The 18,847-nt window shown below is 45.4% G+C and overlaps 1 protein-coding gene across 4 annotated transcripts in view; it reads right to left on the bottom strand.

The window, feature by feature from the left end:
* The window catches only part of ARHGEF12 (Rho guanine nucleotide exchange factor 12), an 888,740-nt gene that overhangs the window by 343,192 nt on the left and 526,701 nt on the right, over positions 1 to 18,847 (bottom strand). For all 4 annotated transcript variants that reach the window (XM_086956791.1, XM_086956792.1, XM_086956788.1 and 1 more), the window contains 2 exons: positions 3,259 to 3,359; positions 3,068 to 3,145 (listed from right to left, as the gene is read on the bottom strand). In XM_086956791.1, the coding sequence (XP_086812917.1) occupies positions 3,068 to 3,145; positions 3,259 to 3,359 (179 nt within the window). The remainder of the gene's footprint in view (positions 1 to 3,067; positions 3,146 to 3,258; positions 3,360 to 18,847) is intronic.

Genomic DNA, 18,847 nt, shown 5'->3' with positions numbered 1-18,847 from the left:
TGGGATGGGGTGGCTTGTGTAGGAAGGTAGGTTTCTGTTGCAGTAACCCCTCCCACACTTTTTACTAGAATACTGATGCACATTGCCTTGATGTGCCCTGGGTCCCAGCCAATCAGGTTCACAGGGCTTTTGTTCTTTCCCAGAACTGTACCTTGTACCCCCAATTGGCACCTCTCCGGCCACGTGTCAGTCCCTTGTAAAAGGTACTATAGGTACTAAGGGCACTGTGGCGCGGGAAGTCCTCTGAGGGCTGTACCACTTATTATGCCACTCTTATAGGCCCTGTACCCACCTACCTACACACACCTACCTACACACCCATGGCATAGGTCAGCCAACCCCCTAACTGGGTGCACTATACTGCAGGGATGTGGCCATGTTGATTCTTTACTTTGTTCTGCACCAAAGCGAGTGAGTGAGTGAGTGTGCGTGTGTGTGTGTGTGTGTGTGTGTGTGTGTAAAGGTACAGGACATCTAAAGGTGGCACAATATGTTCCTGCGGCCTTACAGGCCTTAATTTGTCACAGTGCCCTTGGTACCCATTGTATCTTTTACAAGGGACTAACATGTGGCCAGATAGGTGCTAATTGGGGGTACAGTTTTGTGAAAGAACACAGGCATTGTGAAACTGGTTGGCAAAAATCCAGGGCACATCAAGTCAAAATGCATCAGAAATCTTGTAAAAATAAGGGGGGTTACTGCAACAGAAACCCAGCTTCCTACCGACGGGGATCGTGGAGTACAGCAGGCGCTGACTCTCCTCGAGACATTCTGTCTTGGTGGGATTTGGACTAAATAAAACCAAAATCTGAATATTCCCAATACCGGGGGGGACCCAGCATCCTAGGGATCTACCTGCCGAGCTAGCTCGGGCTTCCCATTCCTTTAAATTTCTTGGAATACAGGTATTTTATTAGATAGAGGATCTGCGGGAGGGGAACATGAATCCAGTTGTGAGGTCGATCAGGACGTGCGTCCCATTCTGGTGCTCACTAAGACTCCCCATGATGGCATAAACTGCACTGGCAAAAATGGTCATGCTCCCCCGTTTATTGTATTATTTAGTGAACCTTCTAATGGGGACTCCACCTGCGTGGTTCACGGGATGTAACATCTTGCTACAGGGCTTGAATAGGGATGGGGGAAGAAGGAGTCTCGCTGGCTGTCCTACAGAGGACCCCAGAGGAAGGAGGGTTCGGGGCGCCAGAATTTTAGTTATACTATCTGGCAGCCCAGTTGCAATGGCTGGCCCAGTGGCTGGAGGGTCGGAATTTGCAATTGTTAAATAATTTGAGTACAGCTACTGAAACGAAGCAATTGTTGGCGCGAGTCCTGCACCCAGAAGTGGCTGTCCAGAACCCAGTGGTACACTTACGAGTGGCACTAGATAGTTGGAAGAGATGCTGCCGATGTACAAAGGGAATCGCATTGTATGCACCGAGCTTGCCCATTGCGGGAATCCCATGGGAGAACCGTCTGCATTCCTTTCGAGGACGCAAAAGACAGAGGCTGAGCAACAATGGTAGGGGATTGCTACCACAACAGAGTACTGATTCCATTTGAAGACTTTCTGGCTCAATATAAGCTGCCTAGAGGCCAATTCCTTACTTACCATGCAGTTGTTACAAAATTTAAGGATCTCTGGGGAGGAGCCCAGTTAGAACCTCCGACGTAGGAGGTGCTGAGAGTGCGGATTACACTGGGGTTAGCCAGACATCTTGTAAAGTCGCATTATAGAGAATTGATTTGCATGGTAAGGACACCCCTAGAGCGTCTCCGAGATAGACTGACCATGGCAAGGAGAAGGGACTTGCTGGATACAGAATGGTCCAAGGTGCTAAGAGGCCCGAAACCAATATCTAGAAAAGCTGCGTTCAAATTGATTGAATTTAACTATGTGGAAATGGTCTATCTTACCCCCCCACATGCTAAATGTATGCATGGGGGAGAGCCCCGGAGCTGCCCCAGATGCAGACAACAAGATGTGGAAATCATACATATGACTTGGGGGTGTGTGATAATACAAGAATATTGGGACACAGTGCTTGCACAGATACATTCAACACTAGCCCGAACACTGCCATGTTCAGTGGAGGTATGCCTCCTCAGATTATTACCCAGACCGAAAGCTAAGAACGTGGGTTCCAGATTTGTAGACCTAGCTTTGGTTCTAGCACGCAGACAGATAGCCATGAACTGGAAAGCACGAAGGCCCCCCAAATAGCGTCATGGGAGAAAGATGGAGATAACTGTGCCAAGACAGAGGAAAGAACCATACAGCAAGAGGGGAATGAGCAGACGCCCCATAGCGGAATTATGGAGCGAGGCATTGAGAGCCTGAGTTGGTAGAAAAGATTAGCATAGTGACAAACAGGAAGATAGGGAAAGGAGTACAGAGGCAGAGAGTGATACCCCTACAAAATTATAAGAAAGAAAATAGGAGCAGACTCTTAAAATCGGAGGAAGACAGCCTGCTCCCCACCCCACCCCACTCAAATTAGAGAAGAATGCAAGAAGTACGCATAGCAAAATTGAAAAATATGGTGTTTAAGGGATACCACTGGATATGATTAAGTTACTTGGTTTCCCAGACATATGGGACAGTTTGTTTATTAATATAAAATATGATATGGCTATTAAATACACACATACCTACAACTCCTCTGGAGTAAATGAAAGGCAATGATATCAGAAACAGGAGTACATAATCGATCAAGATATAAGACTAATATGGACAGCCACATGTAGACGTCTTATTTAGATGCTTGATTAAATAAGAGGTTAAAGGAGGATGACGGTGACAACTAATTATGTAACTAGTGTATTTGATGTTCTGTTTTAATTTTGTTGATGCATGTATGTGAAGAACTTTGAAACGCCAAAAACATCCAATAAAGATATAATAACATTTTTAAAAAAAGGTAGAATACCAAAAGGTGGGCTATGAAAGCAAAACAATATAAAGGACAAAAAATATGCAATTGTAAGAAAATCGCCTGGCCTCAGAGAAAACATGCATGTGCAGTTTACCTATAGATGGACAAAGTGACCATGGAGATTTACTCACCTTGTATTCATCCAACATGGGGCATTCGGATTGCTTTAGATTGGACAGATCCAGTCGACGCTGATAATCCTCCAGGTGCTGAATAAGAAAAGTGAACAAAAAACCATGGTGCATTCAGGAGGATATCCTTTAGCATTTTTGACATTTGAACATAGCCACCCGACATCTACACTAGGCTTAATGTTCCTTACCAGCTTGTTTTCTGCTTCTTTTACTGCCTGATTCACACAATTGAGGATTTGTCTGCAGTGCTCAGCAGCTTTCTTCACCTTTTCTTTCTCATCAGGTCGGTCTATGAATAAAGCAGAAGTAAAAAATGTTAAAACAATACCTATTACCACTGGTCATTTCTTCTGACTTCTTGTGGAAACAAGATATCTCTCTAAATGGATGTGGAAAGGTTCTTTATGATGTAGCTAACTGCGGACGAAAAATTACATAGGACTGATCCTTATCTGGAAAGAAATGATAGGCTTGTCTGCTTCGATGCAAATCAAAAATTAATGTTGTTCATCTGTAGGTTTAGTCAAATTGCTCTAATTTCTTGTCTGTAGTGACAGAAGTATCTAGATGAAAGATTGATGTATTTGTCTATTAAAGCCTTTTGAGGAAAGAGGATTGTTTCACTTCTGATGGCTACTTTTTACCGCAAAATCCTCACATTTAGAATAGATACACAAACACTGCTTCCTAAATATGGAGGAACTATGGAGTGGGCTCAGACAGAAAAGGCTGCAGGACAGGACAGGCAAAATGCCCTGCCTGTCGGACCTGGCTGTCACAGCAGTAATTAACTTGTGCACAGATGCCCACATTGCGACCTAGCAGATATCAAAAACATGCACACTGCGTGTCAACACAATCATATCAGCTTTAGTCCTGGTGGAGGCTGTATCTTGGGCAATGCGTAGAAGGTCTTAATGGAGAAAACTGTACATTAAAAGAGTCTCTTTCTGCACCACCTTTCCTTTCTTTGCTCTGGAGAATTCCAGCAAAAGATGATCATCCACTTGATGGTCTTTAGTTCAATAAATATAAAAATTTCACAGCTCTCTGAATACCGAAGAGGGAGTCTCTCCTTCTCTTCCAAGGAGAAAGGTAAAGCAAAGAACATTGGTGATGGGCTACTGTAGGAAGCTGGGTTTCTGTTGCAGTAACCCACCTACTTGTTGCCAGACTACTGATGCACTTGACTTGATGTGCCCCTGGTCCCTGCCAATCAGGTTCTTTCCAGGAACTGTACCTTTGTACCCCCAATTGGCACCTCTCTGGCCACATGTACGTCCCTTGTACAACGTACCATGTGAATCAAGGGCACCGTGACGATGGTAGGCCTCTCAGGGCTGCAGCACATATTGAATTGAACCTACCTTAGAGGACGGACAAACAGAGTCTCAGTCTCTCAGTCTCAGTCTCTCTCTCTCTCTCTCTCTCTCTCTCCTACTTGTTTTGGTGCTATGAAAATTTAAGAGTCGACATGGCACACATACCTGTGTACTTTAATGGGTTGTGTCAACCTGCACGCCTTATCTTTCTAGTGTGTATGATTCCCTGTGACAGGTTTAAAAAAGTGAATCAAAGCGTGCTGCTTTCTAGGAGGGATTTGCCACGGTCCCCTAACAACAAATCACTACAATGGGTATGGAGAAAACTCTGTTCTTTTGGAAGCGCAAAAGTAAGGAGTCTTCTCCATACTATTGCAGTGACAGCTGTGTGTCATGCCTGCAACCCACTGACTATGGTATAGGGCGTGCCTCGAGGGAATTAGTTTGAATTGTGTTTTCCCCCCTGGAGACAACACCCACTATAATTGTGCAACCCCATCAGAGGCAGGACAGTAGGTGCAAACCTCAGTAGAAACGTGTTATTGTCCGCCTACTGCTAGTGTGCAAATAAGGACTGGTCATTTGTACTACTTATGAATGTTTTTTGTGTTCATGTTTTGTTTTTGACTTGATCACAACTGTGCTTATTCACAATTGTGTTGTTCTAATGTGTTCATGTGCATTTTTTTGTAAATGTTTTACACGTGTAATGTGCATCCAAATGATGTGTCGCCCGTCTCATGACATGATATGACTGGGTGAATGTTTGCTCTTGAAAAAGTCTTAAGCTGAAATTAAATTAAGCAAGTAGACATTAGAATTGACCGTCTAGGCTTCTATTTAATTTGAGTATAACAACGTACCTGGTCATTTTGCTTGTTTGGTAGTATGGTACAGGTAAGACACGCCTCTAAGTGGGTGCACTATACCATTGGTGAGGGTGCATTTGTATCAGCACTGTACCCCTACAGTGTCTAAGTCCGTTCTTAGACATTGTAAGTGTAGAAAAGCCATAAAGAGTAAATAGTCTGGGAGTTTGTCATTACGGACTACACAGCACCGTAATGGCTTTACTGTAATCTGCGAAGCTTGGTAGCAAACTTCTCAGCATCAAAAAACCCACACGGACGCCAGTGTGGGATTTATTATACAATGCACTCAGAGGGCATCTTAGAGACACCCCCTAAAATACGACCAGCCTCTGGTGGGTTCCCTGACTGGTACACACCAGCCTGCCAACACAAGACATGTTTCTGGACCCCTGGGGTGGGAGCGTTCGCTCCCTGAGCCTGGAAACAAAGCCTTTCCTGGGCAGAGGTGGTCACATCTCCAGCCATCTGTGGGAGGGGAGCATCAAAGGCCTTGCTGCCTTTGTAACGCAATCCCCAGCCTCTCCTGCTATCAGGAGCAGGCCCAATTACTGTCTCTCCTCCTTTTCAGCAGGAAGACAGGCGGGAATAATTAGCACAGCCAAAAAGTTGTGCCCACCTCTGCCAACCTCAGGTGGGGGAGGCTAGGTGAAGCCCACTCTTCATTGCCCACCATCTTGCAGATGGCAGGAACTCTCCAATCAGGATTAGGGATGGTGCCCGCTCCCCCACGTGGGGGGAGACCACCAAGGGTGTAGTGACCCTAAGGTCAGTAGCCCATTGGTTACTGACCTGGAGACCCCTAAAACGCCTCCTAAATAGAGTATTTAGGGGACAGCTCTGAACAAAAAAGACAGATTGCCGCAACCTGAGAAGGACGAAAGAAGATGCCCAGCAGAGGAGTCTGCAGAGAAGAACTGGCATGTCCCAAGCCATACCAGCCCGTCTGCAGTTTCCAGAAAACCTGCGCCCAAAGATGCCTTGCAGACAGCGAGATCAAGAACCCCTGCCTTCCACAAAATCTGGATCTCCTGTGAACAGCAGCTCTATTCCAATGAAACAGCCAAGAAAGACTCCGAGCCTACTGCGAAGGAAGAAACGTGACGCCTGGAACCACAACTGCACCCAACGCCTACGGCCGAGTCCGAGTGGCCCACCGGTCCCAGCAAGGTCCCCCAGCACTTCAGAGTCCAAGTCTACCGAATTGCAGCCTCTGCACAGAGACCCACGAAACCACAAGCGGCCCGGTAAGGTGAAATCAGACCTCATCCCCTGCATCCAGCCGCCCTGCTGCCTGGAGAAAAGAACCTGAGGTGCACCTACGTCCCCGAGCCCTCCAACTTACCTGCCCAGCTGTTGGTTCCTCCCAGAAGTCTCCCTGGGCCGAGCCTGCAGCTAAAAAACAAAATTGAGAATCCCCATTGAAAATAACAGGGCACTTGACGCAAAAACAGCACCCTGCACCCAGTCACCCTACGCCACTGCACCTTGTGTGCTAAATTGGATCCCCCTTTGCCCTGAGCTAAACCCCAAGAGCGTTGCTACCACAACCTTGCGGCCTGCTCGTGAGCAGCCACCAACAGGAGGACCCCTATCGCCCATTGGATAACATTGGGCCTCAGCACTCTGCACCCGGCTGCCCTACTGCAGCTGAGGGTGTTTTGAGAGTGCATCCTTGACCATGGGGGAACCCTGCTTCTAACCCCAGTATACCAACTCCCATAAAGTACTTACCCGTTAACCGATAAGGAAAATACTACTTACCAGTATGCATCTGTTCTTGGCATGTACTCTTCAATTAGATTACATCTAGCGACTATAGCTGCATATCTCCAAAACAGACAACATTTGTCATTGTTTAGAGTACCTTCAATCAAAGCGTTTATGGAAGGACTTAAACAAATAATTCCTCCCAGAATACCACATTCTCCAGTCTGGAATTTAAATATTGTTCTCACAAGACTTATGAGTCCATCATTTGAACCATTGCATAAGTGTGAGTTATGGTTTCCTACATGGAAAGTTGCCTTTTTAGTAGCAGTTACATCACTACGAAGAGTGAGTGAGATACAGGCATAACAATCCAGGAACCATTTATACAACTTCATCATAATAAACTGGTTCTCAAGACAAATCCAAAGTTTCTGCTAAAGGTTATTTCACCAATCCATTGAGTTGCCAGTATTTTTTCCACAACCGCAAACGGTTGCAGAATGAGCTCTTCACACACTAGACGTAAAAAGAGCAGTTCTATACTACATAGATAGTACAAAACCCTTTTGTAAAACTAAACAAATGTTTGTGTCCTTTCCGCCTCCACATTAGGGCAATCCGATTTCAAAATCAGGCATTGCCAGGTGGATTGTTAAGTGTATTCAAATTTGCTACCAAAAAGCAAAACGCACTTTAACCATTCCTCCTAGGGCTCATTCTACCCGTAAGATAGGAGCATCTATGGCATTCTTAGGAAACATACCATTAGATGATATCTGTAAAGCAGCTACATGGTCTACTACACACACATTTACAAAATACTGTTGTGTAGATGTGCAGGCAAAACAACAAGCAAGTGTGGGCCAGGCTGTATTAAAGACAATATTTCAAACTACTGCAACAGATGTGGGTGACCGCCACTAAGGGAGAAACTGCGGTGCTATCTATGCAAAAGTGTGTGGTCACCAGTCCATATGCCTCGAACAGAAAATGGTACTTACCAATATGCATCTGTTCTTGGCATGTAGGGCTGCAGACCCACACACGCCCACCCGCCTCCCCGACTTCCTATATCTGTTCCAGTATTATCTTATTAAGATACACAATACATGGTCATCCTTATCTGTAAATGATACAACTCCATCATTTGCCCAAATGGCAAAAACAATCTGAGGATGGAGTCGATGCCCATGCGCACTACGGTCTAAGGGAGGAGTCACCCAGCAGAAAAAGACTCTTCCAAGACAATAACAAAGTGTAATCATCCGGGCCTACCACCAGATGGTGATCTAATGCAAAAGTGTGTGGTTGTGCAGCCCATTTGCCTCGAACCTTCATTTCTACCCGTAGGAATTCAATGATTATTTTTCCTTGAAAAATGTTCTAAGTTTGGAGTTGGTTTTTATATTGAACTTTAAGAAAACTGCAAAGAACTATAAATTGGTTGCTTACCTTTTTTCTAGGAAATGTCCCAGTGTGATATCTAGGTGTATGTGAGGTAGTGGTATATGCACAGCAAAATCACTTGTGTAATTAAGTTGAGGATCTGCGTGCGACCAGGTTGTAGCTGACTGATCATCAGCACGATGAAAATGTTGAATTCTCCATTCTTGCTATTTCTGCTTACTTTGCAGTAAACCATGCACTTTTGTGACTCGCATTTATGCGGCTCAAGTTGTCACAATCATGGGAGATTTCTTTCTTACTTCTGTCACTTCTAGTTAATGTTTTTCACTTTGTTGGACCTGCTCTTGTACATGAGGCCCTTGGATGAGACTCGCAATTCTATACTGTGCGCGGGAGGGTTTATATTACTGTGCACGTTAACATTTCTGTCTTCACATAACCTTCTTTCAATTCCTGATCACCACCTGATTCTTCGTAATGACTTCATCCCAACAGAATATATGGTGTTGCACTGTGCACTGCGGTCAAAATGCTAATGACTGCTCACTTAAATCTTTATCTTCACCTAGATTTAAGCGCAAAGCATTGGTTAACCGTACACCTTCTCACCAACTGATTTCATATTCCACAATTAACCCCATGATGTACAGATGAGCTCATGATACATCAAGGGTTTTCCGTTTAATTTTTTAAACCAAACTTTCCCTGACGAAGGGGTTTGCCTGAAATGCGTTGGGTCTGTACAATCTGACACATCGGGTTCAAACAACTAGACCCATCCATGTCTTTGATGAAACTATTTCTTTAAAAAAAATAATTTCAGTCAAACGATGATGTAGAAAAAATACTACGCAACCTTGACTCTTTGCTTACCTGTTGAACAACATTGGATTAATCCCTTTCGGGAATTTGGCTGTGCAACCGGAGGACGTTACCCGATGGGAAAATGCTTGTTTAGCTCATATCTAGGTGTATCATACGGAGTAGAAAAAATAATCCAGAAAGAAATCTGCAAAGTAATTCAAAGTAATCTCCACTGTATTGAAAGCATTTACAAACCTGTAACAAAAGTCATTTTCCTTCAGGTTGCTTGTATTGTTCAACCTGCCTTGAAAATTATCAAATACACTTACCTGTGCCAGGCTTGCTTGGTTCTAGAAAATAAATGCAAAGAAAGGAATATGCTACTTACCAGTATGCATCTGTTCTTGGCATGTAGGGCTGCTGACATTCATATCTCTGCATAGGTCGCCGCCTAGTGTTGGGTCCAGATGATTGCATGTTGTTGTCCTGGAAGAGTCTTCAAAGTATCACAAGATAGGTGGCTCCTCCCTTGGACTACAGTGCGCATGGGCATCCTCTCCATCCTAAGATTGTTTTTCGCCATTGTGGCAGAGATGGAGTATAGTACAGTAAGAGATGTCCATGCGAAGAGTGAATGCTGCGGCTGCGACAGGCACCGGGGAGGTGGGTGGGCGATATGAATGTCAGCAGCCCTACATGCCAAGAACAGATGCATACTGGTAAGTAGCATATTCCGTTCGAGGCATGTGGGCTGCTGAATTCATATATGTGCATAGATTGTATAGCAGTATCTCCCTTAGCGGTGGCTACCTGTGTCAGTCGCAGGAGTCTGGAAAAGAGTTTTGAGAACAGCCTGACCTACAGCAGCTTGCTGTCTTGAATGTACATCTACGCAATAGTGTTTTGTAAATGTATGTGTGGTTGTCCATGTGGCTGCTTTACAAATTTAGTGTAAAGGAATTTTACCCAGGAAAGCCATGGATGCCCCTAGCTTGCATGTGGAAAGCGCCCTAGGGGGAACTGTTAAGGTGCGTTTGGCTTTTAAATAACATATTTGGATGCATTTAACAATCCATCTGGCCATACCTGATTTTGAAATGGGGTTGCCTTTATGTTGCGGTGAGAAAGCAACAAACAACTGTTTTGTTTTTCGAAATGCCTTAGTTCTGTCTATATAGTATAGCAGAGCTCTTTTGACGTCTAGAGTATGCAAAGCCCTTTCAGCTACTGTCTGGGGATTTTGAAAGAACACTGGCAGTTCGATGGTTTGATTTATGTGGAAATGGGATACCACCTTTGGCATGAATTTAGGGTTTGTTCTGAGAACTACTCTATTTGCATGCATTTGAATGAATGGCTCTTGAATCGTTAGGGCTTGGAGCTCGCTAACTCTTCTAAGCGAAGTAATGGCAATAAGGAAAGCCACCTTCCAAGTAAGAAATTGTATTCCGCAAGAGTGTAGTGGCTCAAAAGGTGGTCCCATAAGTCTGGTTAAAACAATGTTCAGATTCCAGACTGGTGAAGGTGGGTGTCTTGGAGGAATTACGCATTTGAGTCCTTCCATAAACGCCTTAATTGCTGGCACCCGAAATAGTGAAAGGTGGTGCCTGTTTTGAAGATATGCTGCTAACGCAGCTAAATGTATTGTGATGGATGAATATGCTAAATTGCAGCGTTGTAGGTGCAACAGATAGCAAATGATGTTTTGAGTTGAAGCATCAAGTGGGTTTATATCATTGTTACTGCAGTAAATGACGAAACGTTTCCACTTTGCTGCATAACATGCCCTGGTAGTGGGTTTTCATGCCTCCTTGATAATGTTCATGTAGTCTGGAGGCAAGTTTGGGTATCCGAACTCTAGGATTTCAGGAGCCAGATCGCCAGGTTCAGCTGTTGCTGATCTGGATGTTGGATTTCTCCATGGCTCTGAGTTAGGAGATTGGGTGTGAGTCTCAGTCTTTGATGAGGCACCACTGATAGTTCTAGGAACGTTGTGTACCATGGTTGCCTCGCCCATGTGGGAGCAACTAGGATTAGCGTCAGTGAATGTTGACGTAGTTTGCGTGTCACTAGCGGTATTAATGGAGCTGGGGGAAAAGCGTACGCAAATTTGCCTGACCAGTTCATCCATATCGCATTACCTTGCGACTGTGGATGTGGGAACCTGGCGGCAAAGTACTGGCATTTTGCGTTTTCGCTTGTGGCAAACAGATCTATCTCCGGATGTCCCCACTTCCGGAAGAATGGTTGGAGCACTTTGGGGTGAATCTCCCATTCGTGCATTTGTTGACTGTGCCTGCTGAGCAGGTCGGCTACCTGATTGTCCTTGCCTGGGAGGTGCTCTGCTATGAGAAACATGTTCCTCTGAATGGCCCAATTCCACATTGCTTGAGCTAGGTGCGACAGCTGCGGTGAGTGTGTTCCTACCTGTTTCTGAATATAGTACATAGCTATCATGTTGTCCGTCCGGATCAACACAGCTTTGTTGCATAAGTGTGTCTTGAACGCTTTTAGGGCTAAAAAGATTGCAACAACTCCAGAAGGTTGATGTGCATCTTCTTTTGTTGTACAGTCCAGAGTCCCTGGACTGTGTAATTTAGGACATGGGCTCCCCAACCTAGTAGGGATGCGTCCACGGTGAACACTATTTGTGGGACAGGCTCTTGGAACAGTCGACCTTTGCAAAGGTTTTGTGGATTCCACCAATGCAGAGAGTTGTATGCACGACTGGTCACCAACACTAGGTCTTTTAATTGTCCCCAAGCCTGGTTCCACTGCCTTGCTAGGCACTCTTGGAGCGGACGCATATGTAGCCTGGCAGGAGGGACTATGCATATGCACGAGGCCATCATGCCTATTAGTTGCATAAACACTCAAGCTGGTAATGAGTGTTGAGGTTTGAAATTTTGGATCAGTGTTTGCATTCTGTTGATCCGTGCTGCGTTGGGATATGCTTTTGCTGCCAGCGTATCTATAGTTGCTCCCAGGTATTGTTGTACATGGGAGGGTAGCAAATGTGATTTTGGGTAGTGTAGCGAGAAGCCTAAACTGTGCAGGAGATGGATGATTTTTGACATGTGGTTGGCACACTGCTGGGCCGATGGCGCGTGTATTAGCCAATCCTCCAGATATGGGTACACATGGATGTGTTGCCTTCTGAGATGTGCCGCCACTGTAGCTAGACATTTGGTGAGGACTCGTGGGGCTGTTGTGACACCAAATGGTAGGACTTTGAACTGGTAGTGCTGTCCTTGAATGGTGAACCTGAGATACTTTCTGTGAGCAGGGTGTATTGGAATATGAAAGTATGCGTCTTTGAGGTCTAGAGTTGCTAGGAAGTCTCCCTTGTGAAGCAATGGTAGGACTTGCTGGAGAGTGAGCATATGAAAATGCTCCGACAAAATGTACAGGTTGAGGGGCCTGAGGTCCAATATGGGTCTGAGAGACCCGTCCTGCTTTGGAATTAGGAAGTATAGGGAGTATACTCCTGTTCCCTGATGTTGTAATGGGACTGGTTCTATGGCCCCCTTTTGCAGCATACTGATGACCTCTTGCTGCAGTAGTGTTATATGTTCCTGTGACATAGGACGGTGCACGGGTGGTATGTTGGGAGGTGTTGAAGTGAGTTCGAGGCAATAGCCATGTTAGATAATTTGCCTGACCCACTTGTCTGTAGTGATGTTTAACCAGACAGGCAGAAAAAGTTGTAGTCTTCCCCGACCGGTGTTATATGGTCTGGGGTTAGTGCCAAGAAGTCACTGCTTTGTGTTAGTGGAGGATCTATTTGCATTGCCTCCACGACCCCTTCCTTTGGTGTTATTACCCCTGTATCCACCCCTGTTGGTGTTTTTGTTGTACGTGGACTGCGTGTTAGTCTTGTAGGTAGAGGATTGCTGTGAGGTATTACTTCCGGCTCCTCCTCTATAATTAGAGCGACGAAAGGAGCCCCGGTGTTGTTGGGACTGGAGAGCTCCCATTGACTTCTCTGTATCCGCATCCTTTTTCATTTTGTCCAGAATTGAGTCAACTGCTGGACCAAATAAAAAGTCTGGATTGATGGGCTGATAAAGAATTGTGGATTGGACCTAATTTTTAAACCCTGATATGCGAAGCCATGCGTGGCGCCTTAGCAGCACGCTTGTATTGATGGATCTGGCAGCTGTATCAGCCGCGTCTAGAGCATATTTAATGGAGGCATTAATGATGAGTTTCCCTTCCTGTTTCAATTCATCTGCCTGCTGTTTATAAGGGTCAGGTAGGTGTTGAAGAATTTCTTCTAGGCTGTCATAATGCGCACTGTCATATCTGGCCAGCAGGGCCTGTGTATTTGCAATTCTCCAAGAGTTTGCTGCTTGAGCTGCTACTCTTTTGCCTGATGCCTCAAAGATTTTTGACTCCTTGTCTGGAGGAGCAGCCTCTCCGGTAGTCTGGGAGTTAGCCCTTTTACGTGCGTTGGACACCACTAGGGAGTCCAGGGGTAGCTGGCCTTTTATGTATGTAGGATCAATAGGTGCAGCCCTATATTTATTTTCAATTCTAGGGTTAATGACCCGTGCCCTAGCAGTGTCTTTAAAAATTTCATGTGCATGTTTTAAGACGCCCTTTAACATGGGGAGTGTTTTTACATGTCTCTCAGATGTTGTGAGTGTATCAAAGAGAAAATCTTCTTCAATCGCATCAGAGTGCATATCTAGGTTATGGTAGGTAGCTGCTCTATCTAGTAAAGAATTAAAGGCCACTGTATCTTCAGTGGGTGATGGCTTAGTTGGGTAGACTGCTGGTTCTGTAATGGGCATAGTCCCCTCATTATCTGGTTCTCCTCCTGCACCCCATGGCTGTTGATCGGGGTCTCCAGTTGGGCTATTTGGATAACCAAACCCCACAACTACATCCTGATCTTCATCTGGGTTGCAGTCAGGTGATGCAGGGCCATATGGGGTTGTAGGCATGGCTGGATTGATAGGTTCAAAAAGGATAGGAGAGGTAGCATAGTCCCGTTTCTTTTTGAGTGGTATCCTTGGAAAGTCTGCTAATGGCAGATGCCTTTTCTTTTTTGTATACACAGTCACTTTGCCAGTTGCTGGGTCAATGTACAGCTTTGACTGGTCCTCTGTGGAGGGGTCTGAGTCAATAAGCTCTTCTTCCACAGTCTTTGCCTTTGGTGCCGTAGCCTTTGGTTTGCCCGATTTTGGATCTGTAGGTCTACTTGGTCCGACCGCTTTTGGTGGTTGGACGGGTTTTTGAAGTTTGTCGACACTTTTTGTCGGCTGGATGTCCTTAGCTGGCTTCACCACCTTTTTCGGACTGAGCGGTTTGTTTGGTTCGACAGTCTCTTTAGGTGTATGTGGTTTTGGCTCGATGCCTGTTTTCGTATTGAGGGGCTTCGGCTCGACCGATTTGGTTTTATCCACAGTAGGTTTCATTTTCGGTTCGACGTTAGTCTTGGGCGTTGGCCTTTTACTTTCGTCGATAGTGTTTTTCCCTTTGTCGATATTTGAGGCTTGTTTGCTCGACTCGACGTGCTTCGGCTTATAGGTCGATCCGACGTGCTTTTGCGTCGGATCGACGTGTTTTGGCTGCGAGGTGGACTTGACGGCTCTGGGTTTCGAGCTCGACTCGACAGATTTTGTCTTCAATGTTGACTCGACGGTCTTTGGCTTCGAAGGTTGCGTCGGGACTACGGCCTTCGGCTCGAGGACCTTGTGCCTAACTACTTTTGGATCAACGACATTCGGTCCGAAGACGGAGTTGTAGACGAATTTCGTTTTCAATGGAACCGGCGCCGTATGGCGTGTCTCAGAGAACCTTTCAAATATGTTCTTAGCCGGGCGGTACTGCGGGGCTGTAGAACGAAAGTGTAGATCTTGGCTAAGGCCCAGTGGCGATGCCTCGACCCGAGTCTCTGATATCGGTGTAGTGTCTATGTGGGGCGGTGTACTCACGGTTCACCCCTCGTTATCGGAGTCGTCTTCAACCGCTACGATGTCGTCTTGATCGTATTCCTTGAGATCAACGATTTCTTCGTCCTCCTCGAAGTAACTTTCGGAGTCGTGCTCCGAGAATTGTTCTTCGGCCTGATCCGATTCTTCGGCGCTACTTAGTTCTTATTCATTGTCGAAGATGTTGTCTGGTTCTGGCGCCCGACCTCTGCATTTCTTGCCTCGCTGCCTGTCGATTCCGGATAGTCTTTTTCGACCGGAACTGGGGACAAGCTAGGAAACTTTCTTCCTTTTGATCCGGAGATAAGCATTTGTTGCACACGGGATGCTTATCCATGTGCGGGAACTTCGAGTTGCACTGCGGGCAATATTTAAATGGACTTCGTTCCATCGACGGTCGGTCCACGTGGTGTCGAGAAGGCCTACCGGCCCGATTCAACGACCGGAGTGCAATAGATGTTTCCGAAGTGTCTCGGTACCGAGCGCTAAACAATACCGATGGAACCGAAGGTCTTTTGGACTTTACAGAAAGTTAGAGAATTCCGAACTTGGAGTGTAGGAAAGTACATCCGAACCCAATGGCGGAAAAAAACAATCTGAGGATGGAGAGGATGCCCATGCGCACTGTAGTCCAAGGGAGGAGCCACCTATCTCGTAATACTTTGAAGACTCTTCCAGGACAACAACATGCAATCATCCGGACCCAACACTAGGCGGCGATCTATGCACAGATATGAATTCAGCAGCCCACATGCCTCAAACTAATATTTTTATACAAATCAAATTGGTCTGAGTTCAGTCTTTGAGTGTGTGAAATCATTTGCTGATTGAGCATGTACAAAAAATGCATAAGACTACCCTCTGATAAAGCCTTACTGCTTGTCCACACGAAATCAAATAGAGAGTAAGGTACTATCTACTTTTACCTCTGCCTACCTTTGGGGTTCCACTGGACTCAGTGCACACTATACATAATTTCGTTATAGTAGATACAGAGCCAGCTTCCTACACCCGTCTAACACCATTTGGTACTTTAGAGAATTGTTAGTTATAGTACCCCATCTGTTTGTATTCCTTGTATGGGAGGCTGGGTGGGTCGCGTGTGAATCCAGAAAACTCTTCAAGCTGCAAAACTACTCCTACTGGTAAGTAACCAGTTCGCTTTGCAGCATGAATCCTTTACTGTATTCACACGCTGTGCTTCAGATTAAGTAGCGGTTTCTCCATTCTTGTAGAGGTTGTGGTAAGAGGAAGACTTTGCGAACAGGTGCTGAAATACCATTTGTCCTTTTGATTTGTATGTGCACACAGTAATGTTTGGTGAAATTGTGTGGGGAAGCCCATGTTGCTGCAGCACATCTAGTGCCTATTGGTACATTGGCCATGAATTGCTCCTTTCTTTCTAACTGAGCGAGCTTTTGGCTGTACGCTTAAGATGTTCCATGCAGTGGCATAGCATAGTTGGATAGTTTGGACAATCCATTGTGTAATTGTTGCCTTTGTGACAGGCGTCCCTGTTTTAGTTTGTGAGTAGTCAACAATCAACTGTTTGCTTATGCGATCTTGTTCTTTTCTCTGTAGATAATGGAGTAGAACTCTTTTTACATCCAGGGTATGGAGGCTCCTTTCCCCTTTTGCTTTCGGGTCTTTAAAGAAGGCTGGTAGGAGAATGCTCTGATTCAAGTGATACTTGGACACAACCTTCAGTAAGAATTGGGGATTAGTTCTTAGGATAACCTTGTCTTTATGGGTTTGAATGTATGGTTCTTTTATGGTTAGTGATTGTAGGTCACTTACTCTTCATAATGCTGTAATGGCTATTAGGAATGCTGTCAATAAAGTGAAGCAATTGAGGTCTGCTTTGTGCATGGGCTCAAATGGTTCCATCATAAGTTGTGGGAGGACTGTGTTTAAACTCCACATGGGGAATGGAGATGCCCTTGGGGATGCAATTCTCTTAGATCCTACCAGGAATCTTTTTATGACAGGTCTTCTGAAGAAGCTTTTGCATAATTTTCCCTGGTGTAGGCTACGATGGCAGCGAGGTGTACCTTCAGGCTTGATTAGTTGATGTGACTGTCTAGGAGGTGATTTAGGTATATGATTACTATGTGGTGATCGAGTCCTTTAGTTTGTTTGTTGTGTATCAAGTGGTGTATTGCTTCCACTTTGTGGCATAGCATTGCCTTGTGGTATGCTTTCTTGCCTTACTTAGAATTTCCATTGTTCACTGATGCAATTTTAGATGGCCAAACTCTACGTATTTAGCTGCCAGGCCGCTAGGTGTAGAGTCACTGGCTCCAGGTGGAGGATTTGGCCTTGGTGCATTTTTAGTAGGTCCTTGTGCACTGAGTCAGATTATTTGTCTGTTGGACACTTCTAGCAGACTTGAGTACCATGTTTGTCGGACCCATTGTGGAGCAATGAGAATCAGGTTTGTTCCGGGTTGTCTTTCTTTTTCTAGGACTCTTTGGATTAGAGATGTTGGTGGAAAACTGTATGCAAAGGTCCCTGACCAATTTAGCGACAAGGCATTCCCTTTTGACAGGTGATTGTAAAACCTTGAGTCAAAGAACTGGCATTTCCTTTTTTTTTTTTTGGTGCAAGACGTTTATTTAGTACTGTCAAGGGTACACAGCGCTCTGCCACAACCCGGAGGCCGGCCGCTATTGTGCAAATCAACAAAGAAAATAAAAGAGACAATCAAAGGCAATGTAAGCAGGTCTGTAGAGATGGCTCATCAATTCATTGACAGTACATAGATATTAGAAGCAAATCAATTCGTCTCACTTTTGACATTTTGTTGTAAAGAAAAAACCTAAGCATGTGCAATAACCCAGTCACAGAAGGGGGTAACCATATACGGCAGTCGAGTGACAGACGGACATTCGCATTTCACATGAGGACAGAGACAGAAAGGGGGAAGCAAGAAAGTAATGTAATATATGTAGTAAAGTGCACAATCAAGTCACATGAATCATCTCAGGCCTCCGTGACAGTTCCACATCACCCTCCGGTCAGGTTCCATCAAATTAACATTTCAGCAACGCCATCTCACTCAACATCAGCCAGCGGAGAGTCCGTTATCAAGTAGCATTGTAATGGGGCCCATATATCCGTGGGCCTCGAGGAGGGTGGCAACAGTTCGGAATATGTATTCAGTTGTTCCTGACAGTATACCATGTCTTTCATCCACTCCTTAAATTTGGGCGCCCTTCCCCTCCCCCACTTGCAAGCCACTCTTCGCTTGGCCAACAACAGAGCCATCGCCACATATTTGCGGTGGGCCACCTGGAGTGGTTCGACATAACCCAACAGAGCCAAGATTGGGGATGGTTCCACCGTTGTGTTTATCATTTTGGAGAGCGCCTGAAACACCTGCTCCCAGTAGTGGTATACCTGTGCACAGTCCCACGCAAGGTGCAGAAAATCAGCCCCGGGAGCCCCACATCTGTCACAAGTGTCATTATCCCGCAGCTTGAATCTGTGCAGACGAGCCGGTGTATAATATAATCTATGTATGAATTTGTAATGAATGACTCTGTACCTACTGCTGGAGGAAATGCGTTCAGTCTGCTGCATGCAAAATGTCCATTGTTTATCAGTAAGGGGCACGGTCAGTTCCTGATTCCACCTCTCCCTAGCAGGCAACTCAGTGTATTCCACATTGACGCAGACCGACTTGTACAGTGTGGACACAAGTTTGTTGGGGTTCTCAAACTG

The sequence above is a fragment of the Lissotriton vulgaris genome, chromosome 2_1, assembly GCF_964263255.1.
Source record: "Lissotriton vulgaris chromosome 2_1, aLisVul1.2, whole genome shotgun sequence".
NCBI classification, from domain to species: domain Eukaryota; kingdom Metazoa; phylum Chordata; class Amphibia; order Caudata; family Salamandridae; genus Lissotriton; species Lissotriton vulgaris.
The sequence above is the reverse complement of the archived record's forward strand: the minus strand, read 5'-3'. Positions and strand labels throughout refer to the sequence as shown.